The following is a 20,322-nucleotide window of genomic DNA, read 5'->3' as shown; positions in this document are numbered from 1 at the left end:
TCAACGAAGGTACGCCCATTCACGCATGTCTCCACACAGAAGACGCTCTAGCCGAGAATCGAACAGGACGTCTAACTGTGAGGCAACAACGCTACCGCAGCACCACCACATGATATATTCTAACAAAGTATAAAATGTATAGATTTTTACATATATAAAAGTTACTGTTGAAACAATATCAAATAATTAGAGTAATACTCACACTTTTATAAATTAAACCTGGATTACACAAAACTGTCAGTCTTTTAATGCAAGTTTATATGCTATGTCTCCTTTAAAAAATGACCGCCTGCTTTTTGTTATACATCTCATACAAATAATGACTGCTGAATCATTAAATGTATTTCTTTGAGTGCAATGGCTTTTTGGTAGTTGGAATACTTTGAGATGTTTTGGTTTTGGTTTTGGTGGTTTTGAGGGGTTTGGTTTAAGGGATTGGTGTGTGATGTGGAGGGCTTGGATTCACTTGAGGGTGTTTTTGTGTGAATTGAAACTGATTGATTATTCGTTTTCAAGCTGTTACCATGAAAACCAGCTTAAAACAATTTAGAGTCATGGGTACTTTTGTGATGCTGTGGGAGTTCTGAAAATTCTAAGAACTGTCCAGGTTACTTTTTCCTGTCTAAAAGTAAATAATCATAACATTTTGAATCATATGCTATTATGTGAATGAGTACAAGTTAGATAATAAGCAAAAGGCAGTAAATTCCTTTTTAAACCGCTGTCAGTTATGAAATAGTTCTGAATACGTGCAGTATACCAAAAGGATAGTTTATATACTAGCCTATAGAATGACACATCTGATAAAAAATTAGTTTTGTGTTTCTCTGTTATTGTCTTTTTTAATGATAACAAAACTTAATATCTCCAAACAATTTATTATGGAAAGTTTGAATTTTAAAAGTGAAGGTTTTTCAGATGTTTGTTCAGATACTATTATACATAACATTTGGGGAGAAAATATGACTGATTTTAACAGTAGCACTAGAATATCAGATTTAGAAGGTTAAATGTAAATGTTCTATTATATGACACTCTACACTGGGATTGTAATTAAAATATAGACTCTAGGAATATAGTAATAGTAAAAGACATGGCATGTGGATGGGTCTATATTAGAACATCGAAGTTTCAAAACTTTGAATGTTCTAATACCAACCCCTATTCAACGAAAGCTGAAAACATCGAACATACAGAACAGCAAATTTTTTCCTAGGGAAAAAATTCACTGTTCCAAAACACATACACACAACACAAGCACACCAAGCAAACAGCAATCCACACACATACAACTAAAATCTTACACCTAACCCTACACTAAATTATACACACACCACTAACTATCCACTAACCTTAACCCAAACCCTAACCCTAAGGTCCGTCACTATCGCATACTCACCTCATCCGCGCCCTAACCCTAACTCACCTACCCCGCCCTAACCCTCACGTCCACACAGTCGCACACTTACCTGACCTGTGCCTTAACTCACCTAACCCGCCCTAACCCTCACGTCCACACAATCGCACACATACCTAACCCACGCCTTAACCCTAACTCACCTAACTCTCATGTCCACACAATCGAACACATACCTAACCCGCACCCTAACCCTAACTAACCTAACCCGCACTCAATCACACACTTACCTGCACCTGACCCATAACTTTCCACCACAGTGCTGAAAATACTGAAGCAACAGAAATGGACAGCCGAATTCTTTCCCTAGGAAAAAATTTGGTTTTCTGTTGCTTCGATATTTTTAGCTTTCACTGAATAGGGGTCGATATTAGAACATTCGAAGTTTTGAAACTTCGATGTTCTAATATAGACCCCATGGGGACAGAAGTAGAAAGAGATCAGAATAAGTAAATATGTATGTAGTTCGAGAATATGGATATGTCTACAAGGGTGGGAGGGTTGCCAGAAGTGAAGCTGGTGGAAGAGCCCTCCATGTCTATATCTGTGCACCAAACTGTGTCCGTACGGGTGCTGATGCAGGTGCAGCATGTGATCTTGTTGCCTAGCAAATATGCTGAATAAGACTAAGATCATGCTGCAGGCATTTCCAGTAAGACTCTTTCGGTCATCTCTGGCACAAGAAGCGACTATGACACCTTCCTTATGGTTGGGATTCTTAGAAGTATTCCCTGAAAGACACCACAAGACACTGTTTAAGTTAAAATCATCAAAAAAAGTTAAAGTCATACTGACTGTAATCTTACAAGTAGGAATCTAGCTATGTATAAATAACCTTACCCAAAAATGGAATGCTCGGAGTAATTATGCAGCTATCCAGATCATCAGCATCTAAACTCACCATTTTCAGGGTAAGAGTAATAAGTGTCTTTTTCAGTAGAGATGGAAATACCCCTTCTTGTAAATAGGCAGTAATGCTGTAGTAAATGTGAGAGCTCAGTTCATCCAAACAAAATGAAACCTCCTTGTGGGATAGAGATCAAGACCATATGCAGTAGCATGAATGGAGGAGATCAATGAGAGGAGCTCATTATTCGTTGGTGTTGTGAAGTTATAGCAAAGGAAAGACAGAAATACCACCAGAGAACCAGCTGCATGCCCTACGGGTACAATACTTGGCACAAACAAGTCCTGAACCTATCAAGTTAAGCTTGGTGGCAAAGAAACATGTGGTCAGGTCACATTCTCCAGATGTAAAACAGCTTTGATCCTGTAGTCAGTATGGACTGCACAGCTTGCCAGCGTCTTAGAAAAGAACAGCCGGGTGCTTCGCTTTGCTGCTGCACAGATCTTCCAAGCCAAGTAAGCTGACATCATCTGGGAGACTTCTGTCTGGTAAAGAGAATTATCATTTCTCAGGTCAAGCTCGTCCTCCGGTCTGACCGAGCAATGTCATCTGTTCTCCAACCTTTGCTCATCCTTTCTCAGATCATGAAGATTAGGATCAACCCAGAGCACTTATGGCCTGAGGATGCCAAGGAGTTTAGAGTGGCTGTAAGGGCCCTGTTATGGGCTTTATTCAACTCCTATGTATCCTTAACACTGCCTTCCTGATGCAACACAGGGATCATAGTATATGGGGTGAGCAGATTAAAATTCCTCCACTGTACCACAGCCAGATCAGAGATTTCTACCTTGTGTATGTCAGTCAAACCAGAGAAGAAACATGGTCAGACCACTTGACTGGTTCCACCACCAAGTCACTTGTATTGACCCCTCAACATGAATACCCAAGTACAATCTGAGGCTATGACTCTGGGTAGCAGAGGCAACCATCTGATCAAACCCAAGCCCCTTCAACAAGCAAAGAAATCCTTTTACAAAAGTTAAGGACTCCTGAGTCACCCATAACACTAAACCTGTAAGAACTGTGTCCATCGTTGGTGTCATTATTCACCCTTCTTTCCTCTGTTGAGACATGGGGCATCCTACCAGTCACTAGCACTCCTCTGCCTCAACCCTGCAGTAGATGATTGGCAGGCACAGTCTACTGTGCCTTCTTCATCTTCTTCATATTCCTTCACCTTTTCCTAACTAGGTGAAACCCATATGTCATATTCTCAGGATGCCAAAAACTATCCGCAGTGATGTTTTGCAGAGATGGGAAAACAACACTATCATGAGAAATGGGGGTACAACTGGACTGCTTAAAGAGTTCCAGGTGCAGATTGATCCTAATGCCTGCAACATACAGTTCCCTGTGTTACCATGTATTTCTGTTTCTTCCCAACAATGGGCACATTTCTTACAAATGTAGCATTATGTTGAATGCATAACTTTTTTTTTTTTAACGGAGAGTAAACCCCACTGTGCCCACGTAAATGAGAGACAAGCCCTCCCCTACAATCCTGAACTTAAGTATATTAACTCTATGTTCAAACAACAGTAGGGAAAGGAGAAGCTCCCTATTAAAGCAAACAGTGTCTTTCAGACTATGATCTCACTGTACCTAAGGCACTACAGTTCAGTCTTCAGTAAAATATGATAATGACTGGTTGTATTTGGGCAGTTTGAACTCAATCAGTTGAATGTCAGTCATCTCCAGGGTAAGCCTTTGAAACTGTTTTGGACTGGTTTGACTCTTTTTTAATGTTACTAAAAGCTTGGTTTGGAAAGTTTTCTGTTATGTTAGATGTTTTTGTGCACAAAATTAGAAAAAAAAGAGAAATGACAGTGTGGGAATTAGAACGGTGCTTTCATTACAATAACTTTGGCTTCTTTTATTCGCTAGAATTGATTACTTGTTTCCTTTTCTTCTTTTCTGCTAGTGTCAAGTCCTGCTTCCATAACATGGAGATTTGTAAACGTAGGCTGAATATGTATGACACAGTGAACCAAAGTAAGACACCATTCATAACCCATGTGGCTCCAAACACATCAACCAATCTTACCATGACATTCAACAACCACCTCAATACTGTACACAACCAGGTAAGTAGAGCAAATCTGACAGCACTTTATGCTTTGCACTCTTTGAGTTGTAGTTGAAGTGCATATAAATTGGCCAAAAATGCTAAAACTGTTATTTGTCTAAAAAAATGTACACAACTGAAAATAGTTCCTAGCCTGCATGGTCAAGCTTCAGTTCTTCATAGCATACTAAAACATTACTTATAGAGATTACATAGTGCATAGGTACAAGTTATGCAATTGTGAAACACCCAGGATTCTTGATCTGCCAAGCTGAAGGATTTAATCACCAAAAGTGGCAAGCATTGTATACCCAGCCTGTGAAAAAGTGATAAAAGTGCTAAAGAATTGTCAGCAGTCTGGAAAACTTCCAGAGGAAACTTTGTAAGGGCTTGTTTGACAGAGTGTTCAATTCCTGTTAAAGACCTTTCTTTTCTTCCACTCACAATAGTAATTTTAAATATGTAATATGCAGATAGACATTTTTACTTAGTTTGCTGTATGATCAGTTAACAGCTGAACTTTCACAAGAAACCATTCTTAGCCAGCAGGACTAAGGTATCAGGAGGTATGTATTGTGCTTTACTGTTGTGTGCCAGTGGTATGATGCCCGACGCCCATGATAGCTTTTCTGTTTAGGTTCATAGGTAGGTACTAGGCTGTCGGCCCAAGGGCCTACGTAAGCCTAGCCAACAAGGTTCCCTGGCTTACGCCACCCAAGAAAGTTATTTTCCTGTACCACTGTCGAGCAGAGACATAGAAGTGATCCCCGGGGTGTGAAGAGTGCTAATGAAGAACTTTGCTTGACATAGATGGGTAGCCTGTTCCAGAGTATGGGAAGTCTCTGAGACAGGAATCTATCCCTCCAGCATGTCCTGTTTATTGTGGTGACAAGGTTTAGGTCCCTAGAGTGTGTAGCTCGGAGGGATTGGGATTTCTTTAGGTGTAGCATGTCCAACAGCTCTGGGTTTGACATAGCTTTATATGTTAGGCAGAGATCACCTCGGAGTAGGCGATATGCTACGGAGTAAAGCTGGAGTTTTTTGAGGCGGTCAGTGTAGGGCATTTGTTTGAGGCCAGTAATCCTGTTTGTGAGGTACTTCTATGGCCTTTCCAGCTGCTGCAACTGTCTTGTGAGGTACATTCCAAAAGGGGCGTTGTACTCTATAATGGGTCTAATGAGCGTCGGGTAGAGGGGAACAATGACCTCTTTTTTCCTGGATGAGAACCCTTTTATGATGAGGTGTGCCATGTAGAAGGACTTCCTGACTACTGTGGCGATGTGGCTATCAAAGGAGAGACTACTGTTCACCTGGGTCCCAAGGTCTCTTATCATGCATTCAGTGTTAAGTAGATTGCTGCCTATGTGGTAGTTCATGGGTACAGAGTTTTTACCAAAGGGGATGACACTGCACTTTTTGGCATTGAGCTTGAGGCCATGGCTCTGACACCAAGCATCTGTCTCAGCGAGGCCCTTCTGTAGGATGTCCACTTCATTTGGGGACTTGACTATGGCTCCTAGTTTGCAGTCATCTGCGAACTTCGTTAGCCAGAGGCCTTCTGTGTTAGCCTGTACTTCAGAAAAACAAAACTGTTTCTGGCTTTTAAGCTTGAGTGCTTTATATATATTTATATAGTTGGCTATAAAAAGGATAAAAATGTAAGGCAGGTGATGCACATTAGTGTGCATAAATGACTGGCATTTGATTGATTATGGGTTTCTAATGGTAAGCATCAGACTGAATTTCTCATTATGGTTGCTAGAAGCACTGTTCCCTTAGGCATGACCATTGTCTGGCAGATTATAGACTATATGTTTGATTATTAGAGGTGTGTGTGTGTGTGTGTGTGTGTGTGTGTGTGTGTGTGTGTGTGTGTGTGTGTGTGTGTGTGTGTGTGTGTGTGTGTGTGTGTGTGTGTGTGTGTGAACATTTTTGTTTTGTCACAGCTGGAGAATTAGTGCTAGGTAAAAGCAAGTGACATTGTATGTCCTAGTTAGAGCACTGCTACTGGCAGGTGACTGTTTTTGCATGAAACTGTCCAGCTTGTCGGTTGTACTGTAAAGATGTTGGAAGGCACATGACAGGCCAGATTCCCCTGCCTGTGAGAACTGCCTTTGAAAGGAGCAGACACTAATAATAAACTAGTAACTGTAGCAGGTTTCCTTTCATCCATTCTAGATGAAAACGTGTAGGCAGATTTAACTCTAAACTTTGTATTTGAAGTGGATATACAGAGATGTTTGTGAAAGCCTTGCTTTGTGGGTTGGGTGAGTATGTGTGTCACATTCACAAAATGTATGATAACTAGTTATGCACCAGACTTCTTGTCTACCTAGTAAACAACATACTGCAGTGGTAGTTGAGACAGTGTTGGAGTATGTGTTGGCTACTTGGCGCCAGATTCCAAAAGACTTGTGTAAGCCTGTCCTGATTCCAAACAACTTATTTTCAGTGTAAGTGACTTACTTCTGTGTAAGGTCTACACCAGGGGCTAGATTCCAAAAGACTTAATGTCAGAATGACTTACCCCAAGAGCAACTCTTTTGGAATCTGCCCTTTGAAGTATGCTTGCATACTGTACTCTACACAAAAATGAATTAAACAAAACTCTTCATACTTTTTTCACTGAATGAGCTAATCTTTCAGGCACAGTGACTTCATGGAACACTTAGGTGCCGAACAGAAGTTTAATGTGGTAGTGATTAACTCTCAGAAATGCAGCCAGAAAACTCCCAAGTAAGGTATTTTGTCTGCTAACATCAAGACTGTAGCATGTATGAGAATTCACCTTACTCCAAGGTACGTCAGTCTCAGAATTAGGAGGGGTGGGGCAGTGCAGCCCCCACATCAAGGGATGCAAGGAATTATTAGCAGATGTTTAATTAGTAAGTCACACTTCTGTGATGGTGTATTTCAATCATGTCTTTCATGGAGTCAGAAAACATCTGCCTGGCAAACTGCCATAGATTCCACACATCTGTACTGACATCAGTTATGAAAACTCTGTATAGTAACCATGGGGAGTTCTCAAAACCTGTTAATTTCTTTCATGTTTTCAGCCTGTACCTGTCAGAATGTCAAAGATTCTTTTTCTGCAGGCAGTCTCAGTTCATGTCTCAGTTTCTGGTGACATTTTTATTTTTTCCACCCCTAACATAGTTTATTTTTTATTAGTTTTGTGCCTTAAAAGCCTGAATATCTAGCCGCCACTAGCAGCCAAGTGAAGCCATGTATTTTACTGTCATGCCAGCCATTACACACCTCATGGGGATGCTTCTCCTTTCCAGGGTGATGTACTTTATTGGAAAATGTTTTTTAAAACTGTACATTGGAGGTAAGAGTCTATTCTTTGAAGCTGACTAGCATTCCTTTCTCTAGTTTAACGCCCTAGTCCTTTTTCTCCATCTGGTGGTTGACACTTCCCCTGAGCGAAAGAGCTGATGTGAGTTCCTGCCCATTCACTCCAGTGGCTAGAGTACTGTGCTCAACTGGCAGCCTGTATTATCATTATTCCCTTTGCACCAGCCTGTCACCCACCTACCCATCCACTAGATTAAGCTATGGAAGTTAGACCCCCCCCCCGAATGGTTGAATTGAAGTTAACATCCCACACATGCTGATGTTTTCAGCACCTGGGCATTGTAATTAACTCAGGAATTAATCTGTTTGCATCTTGGAGAAGGCCAATAGTGTATTTTTACATAATATTAATTTGATTGCAGAGGGATACAATGAGCCTCTGCAGGTACCCTTAAAGTGCTTTAAACATTCTCCCTTCCCAAAATCTCTGGGATCATCACACACATTCCAGTAGTTCATTTAATGAATTCACAACCCCATCTGTGAAGAAGTGCTTTCAAGGATACAGGGAGAAGCTGATCCCAGCAATCTATTGCCTGTATCCCTCCTTCCCTTTCTGTCCTTCCTGTTCGGGACAGCCTCTTCACACCTCCATAACTTGATCTTGTGCATTCATGGCATGTCTAATCCCCACACGCGCGCGCGCACACACACACACGCATGCACGCACACACACACACACACACACACACACACACACACACACACACACACACACACACACACACACACACACTCATTTGGACTCTTAATTCCAGGAGCTGTAGCTCCTGTAATCTCTTGTCTTAGTCTTTCCCCTCCAATCCATGCAGCTGTCTGGAGTTTTTTTCCTGCAATGCAATGTGAAGATTTTGCTTTTGTCATTTTTGTAGTTCTTTCAGAGTAATGCATCAGTAAAGTTACAGGGAAAGGTTAAGTGACCAGTTGGTGATGGTAGTAATTCAAGTCAGTAAAGCTTATTAAAATGGAGACATGCATAAAATGTTTAGACTGTCATATTGAGCAGAGAAGGTTGTAGTCTGAATGTGAGGTGTGCATTTTCTATTATGAAGACTGTAACAGAGTAGATAGGTAAAATAAATTAAAATGGTCCAGAATCCAGCAAAGTTAAGGAAGAGGGTAAGATGAATAAGTACAATAAGAACAGAGTACCCGCAAACTACAACATAGGAGGTAATCCCCTGAAATTATCTGGGGACCCAAGTAGATAGTCAGCTTTCCTTTGATAACCATGTTGCCAAAGTGGTTAGAAAATCCTGCTATGTGACCCATCTGATCATGAAAGGGTTCGCATCAAGATCTAAGGATGTAATGGTGCCCCTCTACTCTTCCCTCATCAGACCCATTATTGAGTACAATGCACCAATTGGAATGTACCTGGCTAGACATGTCCAGCAGCTGGAGAGACCATAAAGGTACCTAACCAAGAGGATTACTGGCCTCAAACAGTTGCCCTATGCAGCACAATTGAAAAAAGCTAAAACTGTTCTCTTTTGCATACCGCCCTCTCAGAGGCAATCTCTGTCTAACGTACAGAGCCATGTCCTTCCCAGAATTGTTGAACATGCTCCATCTTAGCAAAACCAAATCTACTCGAGCTACACGCTTTAGGAATATAAACCTCAACACAACAATGAATAGAACATGCTGGAGGGATAGATTCCCTTCGCAGAGACTTCCCTTACTATGGAACAGGGTCCCGATCTACATAAGACAGAGCCCCTCACTATCACTCTTCAAGAGGAACCTTGATGAGTGGATGGGTAACAGAAAGTTCACACCAACAACACTACTAGATAGGGGCCAAGGGTACTAGCTGCTAGTACAAGGGTCTAGGGAACTACTAAAGGGGCGGTGAATACCGCACAACGTGGCTGGGCTAATATATGCCTTCGGGCAGATAGCCCAGTGCCAACCTATGAACCTGTAAGTAAAACAGGTGGCTTTGGAAGATAGCCCAAGGTAAGAAAAGTTTGAGCATGAGACATTTCTGTGTCTTCATTTGTAAGTGTTGCATGAGAATTGAATGTTAAAACAGGTGATAGTGTAGGTGGGTACAGTGCATGCCTCAAGCTGTATGTGACAATTTTCCCATAATGGTCTGCAGACATCATGTTACAGTATCATCGATGAGAGCACAATAAATGTAATGCCAGACACTTTTTTGGAATGTCTCCAGTGTCACAGTCTGCAGCAGTCGGAATCTTCACGAGTGTTTTACTCCCTTTTCAGAAGTGCAGTGACGACATGTCCTGTAACCAGTCAGGGGGTCTACTGGATCACATAGCCCCTAGGTGTTGGAGAAACTATTGACTGCACCTAAAATCCAACAGTAACATTCTCTCTTGAGTCAGGAACATGGCTGGGAACAGCAGGGGTTGATGCTGTAAAAATGGCTGGTGGTGGAGCTACAGGGATGTGTCCATCACATCCTTGTCCAAGGATCATGGCAGCATATAACCAGAGAAACAGCAGCCTTAGGGGCACCAGCATTGGTTTCCCTGCAGGTGGCAAACATACAGACATTCGAATGGTTCTCTGCAGTTGTCACAGGCCTGTGTAGAGCTGTCATCATTGGAAACTAAGACACCAGTATTCTGATTGCTTGGGACTTAAAGAAAGAATACTCTCTAACCCTAATGGTGTTGTCCCCATGTAATTGACTGACACTTTTCAGGAGTGGACACACTGGACTGCACACTGTCAGACTGTATGACTGAAACTCTTCCACAGTGTTGTATAACTGATGAATGGCAAACCCTGTTATGGAGTGTTAGCAAAACACATTAATTGACAGAACTGATATTACTTTATGGAGTCTTGTTAAAGGGGCTGCTCTGTGGTATAAGGCACATTGACTAGGGGCCAGTTATGCTCCACAGGCCATCTTTTTCAACTCTGAAGTACTAAAGAGGCCTAAAGTGCTGTAAAGCTTTGCCTTTTGTATGACTTTATCATGGTATTCGTGACTGATTCCTCCTCTGATTGGGTATTGTCATGTCTACCCTGTTCTGAGGCCATCAGTATTGGATCTAATTTCTCTAAAGCACTTTGGTGCCTCATACCAGCTGACCTTCTGTATAGTCAGTTTTAGGTTAATGGTCCATACTGTTGTGCTGTCACATTTAGTCTTTTGGTGTTGGGTGAAGTTGGCTTGCGTTGGATTGTTGCTTAAAGACCTCTTAGTGACTCTAGCAAGCAGTGGCCTTGCTTTGATTTCACATCAGCTCATTTTTGTACATTGTGGCTGAATGAATCACTTACTCGCTCATAGCTGACAGTGTGACATGAAAACAGGCAGTGTTACCTAGTAATTCTTACCCATCTGTACACTTACTGGAGTCTCCTTGGGCGTATAGCTACAGGAGTTTAAAGATCAGTTAGTAATTATCATTCAGTTTTAATTCCAGGAATATTGCTAACCACGTTCTACATGCACCATCTTACTAGTGTGCAGTTAGCATGCAGGCAGTGGATACATGGCTGTCTTTCTTTCTCAGAATATTCAGAAGATGCATGTGCTGGATGAACAAAACATTTTAAGGTGAGCTGACTTACATGCCTTGACTGAATTTTAGAGAAAGGCTATTTGTTTATTTTTATATGTTTCTGCTCTTTTTATTGTTACACACTTGCTGCTTCTTTATGGACTGTTCCGTGTTGCCCTGCCCATTTTGTGCATTGACATGTTTTAGAAGATAGGTAAAAATCTATAAAACCAATAACACTTTTATTCAGAGTCTAATGAAGTCTTCTTCCAAAAAGAATGTGCTGTGTGTGAATAAAAGTGTTATTTTTTTTTGTTTTTCAGTATATATTCACCAACTGATTTCTGTTATTTAGAATATATGTTTTGAAAGATGTTTTAAATCTTATGAGTGTACTTTTTGCTGTCAAAGTTGTTTGGAGCATCTACATACAGATGTGATCATCTAGTCCTCTTGTAAGTTTGGTGCCGGTGTTCTCTGGGAAAAGAGAATGTGTGTGGGAGAATAAGCATGTGGGGGCTCTTACCAGACGTTGACCATCAAGCCTTCATGAGCACACCAGTGACCCATTCATTCTGTCATCCTGCCAGACATTAGTATCCCACATCAGTTAATTTCCACTTCCTGGAGCGTGACTGCCTTTCCTTTTACCTAGGCTGCTGGGTGAGACTTGAGCAGAGGTAGGCTGTCATCCATACCTGGCTTGGACATTTTCATTCATAATGTTAAGTGCTCCCCCTGCTGGCCAGTAGACATGGTGCACTTATACATGCCTACTCAAACCCAATGTAGATGTGAGCTTCCAGACACCCATATGTACAGCTCAGATAGAATGTGATGCACCCCTTGTCAGGACTTGCTCTGCTGTTTTATCTTTTTGGCATAAAACATGCTGATGAGGGATCCCTCCCAGTGGCACTGTTGTAGATAGACCTGTACTGACTCTGTTACACCCATTAGATTTTGGAATGATGATTGAACCTAGGTCACTTGTATTTAGGATTTTATCCCTCTGCACCGTGAAGCTAGCAGTAAGCAGTTAGGGAATATTTTTAGATCGTTGTCAGTTAAGTATGGTTACAGCTGAGGCATATTGTGTATTCTTTAAATGATGAAAATGTAGAAATTGTGTAATTTTGCATATGATGTCCATTTATAGGTAGTTATTAAGGGAGTGAGGCTAAGTTTAAAGTAGAAGTCTCATGTCACTGAAACAGGGAAAAGTTTTATCCAGCAATTATTTTAGTAACTGATGTTACATGTTTTTGTTATTGACAGCTATCAGCTGTAATAATATGAGAAGTTTGTTTTTCTGAAAAAGGTAATTTTTTTAATCCTCAAAAAATATTTCTCATGTTTATGTTTATTGTTGTACTGTCAAATAGGTCTTATTTGGTCACATAGAGTCTGACCCTTTAAGGAGCTTTAGACCATTTTCTGTAGCTAACAATGGCAAAAAAATGGATGTGTGGTTCAGTTAGTGTCGGTGATGGTTGTGGAAATTACTTACAGATGTTATTCATGTATATCACAATGTTTTGCGGTAACAAAATGGAAGAGAGACCTACAATTAGAGAAATGTGATTATGTGACATTATTTATTTGTTTATTTATCTGCTCTTTTTTGATAACCAGGTACACAGGCTGGTCCATGGGCCCATTTTTACAATATCAACACAGTAAAGCATCATTTAGTACTGATGTTACAAGTATCGTTAATTAATGTAGGTTAATGAATTTAAAATTGTCAAGCTGGACAGTGAATGTTAATAGGTTCATAGGATCATACTAAGCTAACTGCCCTTGCGAGCCATTTTAAGCCTAGCCAATTATCCCTTGTGAGAATCAAACCTTGCACCTTGTGTTTATAAGGCGAACACCTTAGCCATTAGGCCACCCTCCCAACCCATACTGGTTAAAATTCAGGAGTAGAAGTGGCACAAGATTAGATTATAAAAATAACATTGTTAAACTGTTCATATTGTTAAGAATTATTTGATAAGGTTATTATTTGCAAAAATATGCAGTCCCAATAGTAAACATAAAAATGGTTTCACCGAAATGTATATATATCAGCTCTATGACCAAATTGAAGTCTGTAAACCAAGAGCACCTTAGAGCAATTAGTGGAACAGAGTTTGTGTGTTTAAAATGTATTGCTCATTTTCTGAAGATTTTTTGTTTTGCAATTAGTTTAATTTCCAGTTATACTGCTCATGTTAAAGTTTCAAGTGATTTTCAAAAAAATGAGGATTATATTGTGTTGTTTCCATATAACCGAAAGCATTTTAATGGTGCCATAGTAGGTATTGGGCATGATTTTCGTATATGTGCAAAGCATTGTAGGCAAGCAAAAAGCAGCTTTAGAAAAGCAGCTTCTTACATTGCCGTTTCACTACTACATCATTACATACATTAATTTTCAATACAAGGTTTTTAACACCTAGGAAATAAAAAACACCTACAGATGCATTTAGCATGGAAATATAACAGCATATGTGTTAATTTTTGAAGTGAGTCATTGTGGGTTCAATCCTTTAGGATGTCATGGCAAGAGTTTTCATTTCTAAGAAGTTTCAGGGACAGTACTTGGCAACAAAGTAAAATGCAAAAAAAACATACCTTTTACGTTGTAATATGGCCTTATAAATGATAGAATGCTTTACCTACCATCAAGGATTTGTTACCTACACTTGCTTCTGAAAGTGAGCAATACACTTAACATTGAAGTAGAGAGGGGAGAATGTACTAGAACAAGAAGAGGAGCAATTGTAGAGAAAGTAAGGGATTACCCCGGTAATATGCACGAGTTTAAAAAGACTGCTGTTTTTTGATAACTCCAGAGCACAAAAACTTTAAGAGCAATGACTCAGGTGACAGAAAGTAGAAAGGGTTTTCACCAAGGTTAGGGAGCCTATAACAAGGAAGATAACAAGAGATCCCACAGAAGTACTAGAAATATTTCCGAAACTTTATGAAAGTCTATATAAAAGCAGAGAATATGGAAATCAAGAAAAGATACAAATGGAAATGTTTATGGAAGAGATAAATGTGCCAAGGTTAAAGGTAGATGAGGCTCAATTACTAACATGATAGGAGGAGATGAGGTAAAAATAGCAATGTATAACCAATCCATAGAAAGTCCCCAGTAGTAGATGGTATTCCTGTGGAAGTTTTGAAGCTAAGAGAGAAAAAAATGGTAGATCTGGAAGGTTTTGTGTAACAGTATTTTAAGAGGAAGAGAAGCGCCAAAATCCTGAAAGGAAGCCATGGTTGCTGTCTGGGATCGTCATTCGACTTGCTAGACAGGGGTTCAGGGAAGTAAATACTGTGGGAAGAAATAGCCAGGGAATTGTTATGACTAGGCTTGTATAGGACCTAGCGTCGATAGCCTAGTACCAACCTATGAACCTATAATACCTAAAGAGGGTAACGACCCATCAGATCCAACTTCATACAGGCCAATTTCAATACTAAGTCATGATTATAAAGTGTTTATGTCTGTTATGTCTAAAAGAATGGCAAAAGTGATGCCAAAATTGATAGATATGGATCAGTGTGGTTTTGTGGAGGGGTGGCAGACATTTGACAGCATTAACAGAACAGTAATGATCCAGAGGGAAGCAGAATGTAAGAAAATACCACTGTTGTTGGTAGGTCTTAATACAGAGAAACCATTTGACAGAGTAAGCTGGAAGTTTATGAGCAGAGCAATGGAAGCATTTGCATTCCCTAATAAAATTATAAGGTTATTTAGGAGGATATATGAGGGATTGAAGGTGAAAATTAAAGTGGGTGGGGTCCTCTCTGATAATCTCTGCTTGAGCAGTGGAACCAGGTAGGGGTGTCCTCCCTCCCCTTTGTTATTTGCATTATATTTAGAACCATTGGCAAAGAAAATAAGGGACTCAGAAATTCAAAAATATAATTGGAGTGGTAGTCAACTAAAGCTGGCTCTATTTGCAGATGACATTTTTTTACCTGACAAAACTAGAAAGGGAGATTACAGTGCTGTGTAACATACTGAGACAGTTTCAAACCTTTTCAGAATACAAAATTAATGAAGCTAAAACAAAAGCAATAGCGGTAAACTATGTACCCACATATATACATACATACATAAAGAGGATTACCGGCCTCAAACATATGCCCTACGCAGACCGTCTCAAAAAACTCCAGCTTTACTCTGTCGCATATCACATAGTCAGAGGCGATCTCTGCCTAACATACAAAGCTATGTCAAACCCAGAGCTGTTGGGCATGCTCCACGTAAAGAAATCCCAGTCCCTCCGAGCTACACACTCTAGGGACCTAAACCTTGTCACCACAATAAAAAGAACATGCTGGAGGGATAGATTCCTGTCCCAGAGACTTCCCATACTCTGGAACAAACTACCTGTCTATATCAAACAAAGCTCCTCATTAGCACTCTTCAAGAAAAATCTTGATGATTGGATGGGAGATAGGAAATTCACCCCGGGGATCACTTCTGTGGCTCTGCTTGACAGGGGCACAGGAAAATAATTTTCTTGGGTGGCAAAAGCCAGGGTACCGTTTGGCTAGGTTTATATAGGCCCTAGGGCCAATAGCCTAGTACCTGCCTATGAACCTATGAACCTATATTGGTTCAGCAATATCCATGCTTGTGAGGACATGAGAAAATGAAGTATTTAGGAGTATGAATTTAAAGTGATAGCGGTCTGGAAGCTAAAGATATGTAGGAAGAGACTAAACAAAAGATAATATAAAAACTGAGGAAGTGGAAGCTCTGTTATATGGATATCAATATTTAGGTACACACAGTTAAAATGTTTTAGTCCCTTATACACAGGTGGGCGGCCGCAGTGGTGCAGCAGTTAGCATTGTCACCTCACAGCAAGAGGCTCTCCGGTTCGATCCTCGGCTGGGGTGCCTTCTGTGCGGAGTCTGCATGTCCTCCCTGGGGTCGAGTGGGTTTCCTCCCACATCCCAAAGACATGCTGTAGGTGGATTGGACGCTCTAAAATTGGCCCTAGGCGTGAGTGTGTGCCTTCTGTGGAAGGTTGGGCGCCAGGCTGGCAACTCGACACCGTAAAAACTCCACTGCCAATCATGAGTGGACAGGTGATCTGCTGTGGCGACCCCTAACCGGGAAAAAGCCGAAAGAAGAAGAAGAAGTCCCTTATACACAGGTCAGGCATATTTTTTATCAGCCAGAGGAGAAGTTGTGGATAGTAATTAATAAAGAGCTGAAGGATATGGGAGGAAAAGATGGCAAGAGTCAAATGGGATAAGCTTATTCTTCCAGCAGAACAGGGCAGATTGGGATTATCCGAGTTGAAGCGGTATTTCAGAGCAACACAGTTAAGGCCCCTTTACATAGCACAAGCAGAAAGCTATAATTCAGAATGGAAAGAGGTGATGATGAAGCAGAGAGAGACTAGAATTTTGGATACAGACCTTTAAGGAGAATAGTAATAATCATACAGAATATTATATTCAGAAAGTAGCAGAAGGTATTCTAAGACCTAAGCCAACATGGGAATAGAGAAAGGAGAGTCTGTCGATAGGCATGACTGCAATTAGAGATACAGACACCAATTTGAACTGCAGGTTAGAGATTGCCTTCCGTATTAAGGACTGATATCAGAGTGCAGGCAAAGAGAAAGAAATAGGGGGGTCCTAAACAAAAGACCAGCACTGGTAGAAATTTTTGGTAGACTCTAGAACAGAAGTTGCCATTAAGAAATGAGTAATTAGTAGAGCATATAAAATATTGCATGATAACTATAAGCTTCTATCAGAAGAGGTTAGGAAGAATTAAGTAGAGAGTTTGGATAAGCAATTCACAAAGAAGCAATGGGGGGAATCTATGTATGTCTTCCAATTATGCAACAAAGTCTAGGAGATTTAGGATCTTTGTCTGGAAGTGTTTACATAGGTATTTTTATACCTCAAGCAGGCTCCAAAGAATTTTCCCTCAGGTAGACAGCAAATGTTGGAGTTGTGAAGGGGAAGAAAGGTAACTGGGAACATATTTTCTGGGAGTGTAATGAGCTGGCGGACTTTAAAGATTCCCTGCAGTCTGCGCTGTCAGAGATGCTGGATGAGCAAATATGAGTAACTAGGGAAGTTATTTTTTTTGAGCTATGATATAGAATCAGAATTGCCTAGACATAGTAAGGCCTTGATGAATCTAATTATGATGGCTGCCAAAAAAAAAAACAGTTACTAGAAAATGGAAATTAGAGTCTAAACCAACTTTACTAGAAGTAACAAAGGTAGTAACAGAGATAAAACAACCGGAACTGGGATCTTTGGAAAAGGGTAGGAGCAAATTTCATAGGAAAAAAATGGGAAATGGAGGATCAATACATGCAGAGGAAGAATGAGGTTTAAAAGAAGGCAGGATTTGAATGAGCTACGTAATGGCTGACTAACAATGACTGGATATATTAAAAGTGATGTGTAATGTTTGCAGCTACAGTTGTGTTGACATGCTTTGCAAGGTATAATATTTACAACTGAGATTTTGTTGTTATGGTTTATTTTCATTTATATAAATGTAAGATTGCCTATGTCATATATGAAAATATTATAAAGATATTTTTTGTTTAAAAGAAAACTATCTATAGTATTCTGCAGTAACACAGACTGAAAACCTCTGACATTAAAGTACTAAGGTATCCCTTAGATATACATGGGTTAAGAATGAAACATGATATGGTGTAGGTTACAAGCATATTTAAACATACCTTCATACCTTGAAAAACAGAACTGCAAGGAGACAAGCTGACCAACCTCTGGACCTATTTATTATTTAGCGTTTTCGTCTGGCATTCGTATCAAGACTTCATCAGAATGAATTAAAAACATTAAAGACTTGATTATATACAGAACTAATATATCACATGTTTAAATCTTAAAAAATAATAGTCTGAAAGCCCAATCAATCAACCCTGAATACAATACAATTTGATAACCCAAAGCAGGCAGATAAAAAGCACTTGCAATGTACACTGCTGTTAAACCATTTATATAAATTATTTTACAATAATTATAAATTGCATTATTCCAAAAGTTTTTCATTAACTTGTTTAAAATCCTGTTCACCAAGGAACCAGTGTATAGACCACATACTTTGTAAAATATCAGTAACTACAAATGAAACTCAGACTTGAGTTTTAAAAAACATGAGATAGAACACATCATTCAAACCAGACTGTTTTAAAGCATTACATCTGAGCTGCCAGAGCAGTTCCTTGTATTCAAGGAACCAATCTACTGGCCCTCCCCTGCTATTTTCTAGGTGAATTTGTTCTAAAACTGAAAATTTAAAATAATGCTGTGGATGCTCCATTGTGTGTTTCGCCAAGGCATTATTCACATTTCCTTTCTTAATGTCATAGGCATGCTGATAAATCCGCCTATTTAAACCATTTATTGTTTTTCCAATATAAAATTGGTCACATACTTGACAGATTGCGATATAAACTACACATTTGCTTTGACAGTTATATTTTCCTTTTAAGTGAACATAGCCATAAGCCCTTATACAATTGCTGCTAGATTCTAGAATACAGGGACATTGTGCACAATGTCCACATTTTCTCATATGTCCCTCCCTCTCCCTTGAAAAATTGCTTTCCAAGAGATTTTTTATACACTTGTCTCTCCTGTATATTACACAAGGCTTGTCTCCAAGTCTTGTTTTACAGAGGTCACTTGTAGTTCGTCCAGTTGTATAGGACTTCTCTGATGTTGTAATAAAGGGGGTTAAATGTAAGAATCATAGCATCCTTAAAGGATTTAGTACCTCCTTCCTGTCTATCTACTGACATGTTCACAGTCACCCCCCAAGAGAAGTGTCAGAAATAAATCCCAAAAGTGGGGTAAAATGTCCACTACTTCTCTTCCCTATAACTTCATCCAGAATTGGATCAATAAATGTCCCAGGGTAACCCTTCCTACTAAGAATAGTTTTAAGTTTGTCAATTTCCTGTAGGAACACAGTAAATTCACTTATCATCCTTGCTAACCTAACACCCTGTCCTTTTACCAAAGATTTTTTCTGGTGTATAGGATGGCAACTATCACAATGTAGCAGGGTATTTGAATATGTAGGTTTCCTAAACAAAGTAGAAGTGACTCTATGGTTCTCTATGTCTTTTTGTATGGTGATGTCCAGAAAGTTAATGTACTCAAAATGTGTTTCCATGGTAAGATTTAAAAACGCAGTACTTGAATTCAAAAAACAAAAAAAATGTTGTAGTTGTTAACCTGTGCCATCCCAAAAAATTAATACATCATCTAAATATCTACCATAAAATCTGCAATGTTTAAAGAGTTCATGTTTGAACACTGTAGTGAATTCCCACTGGATTAATACAACATTGGCAAACCATCACAACTCTTATTTTTTGCTTAAATAACTGGTTTTCAAATAGAATAAAGTTATTTTGCAAAATTAACTCTATGAGGGTCGTGTACATTAGAATTCTAGAATGGCAATGTGTAGAACAGGTACACAGATAGCCGTAGAACATATTGATAACCTCCTCATGGGGTATCACTGTAAACAGAGCCTTTATGTCCATGGTACTAATATCAAATTGTCCATATATATGTCCTTTTGTACCTTTTTTAAACAATCCCAAGAGTCTTTTAGTACGTGGGAATGTTGAAATAAAACATGTTTTAAATTATGGTCAATGAATTTTGCCAAATTGAAAGTATGTGAGGCTTTGGCATCCACTATTGGCCTAAGGGGAGGGTCCTCCATACACTTGTGTATCTTTGGGTTGCCAAAAATCGTGGGGATGCGTGGATATTTTTGTGTTAAAAACCCATGTTCACCAACAGAAATTTGGTTATTTAATAGATCGTTTAAACAAATGTTAATATTTCTGTAGGAAATGTTCAATTCATTTCTCAATATTTCTTCATAGGAATCAGTAAACAGGTGTGTTTGCATTTTGTCTCTATACATACTTTGATTCATTATAACCAGCCCCCACCCTTGTCTGGTTTCATCACCCTTATAAAATTACTATTAACTATTTCATTTAGTAAGTCGACTTCACTATTAGAGAGATTATGCAAAACC

At 39.5% G+C, this 20,322-nt stretch overlaps 1 protein-coding gene across 1 annotated transcript in view; it reads left to right on the top strand.

The window, feature by feature from the left end:
• The window catches only part of HIPK2 (homeodomain interacting protein kinase 2), a 1,139,975-nt gene that overhangs the window by 918,302 nt on the left and 201,351 nt on the right, over positions 1–20,322 (top strand). The window contains exon 7 of the mRNA XM_044088176.1: positions 4,246–4,408. Within this exon, the coding sequence (XP_043944111.1) occupies positions 4,246–4,408 (163 nt within the window). The remainder of the gene's footprint in view (positions 1–4,245; positions 4,409–20,322) is intronic.

Source organism: Protopterus annectens, chromosome 11.part0 (genome assembly GCF_019279795.1).
Source record: "Protopterus annectens isolate FY-2018-M chromosome 11.part0, PAN1.0, whole genome shotgun sequence".
NCBI lineage: Eukaryota > Metazoa > Chordata > Ceratodontiformes > Protopteridae > Protopterus > Protopterus annectens.
The sequence above is the reverse complement of the archived record's forward strand: the minus strand, read 5'-3'. Positions and strand labels throughout refer to the sequence as shown.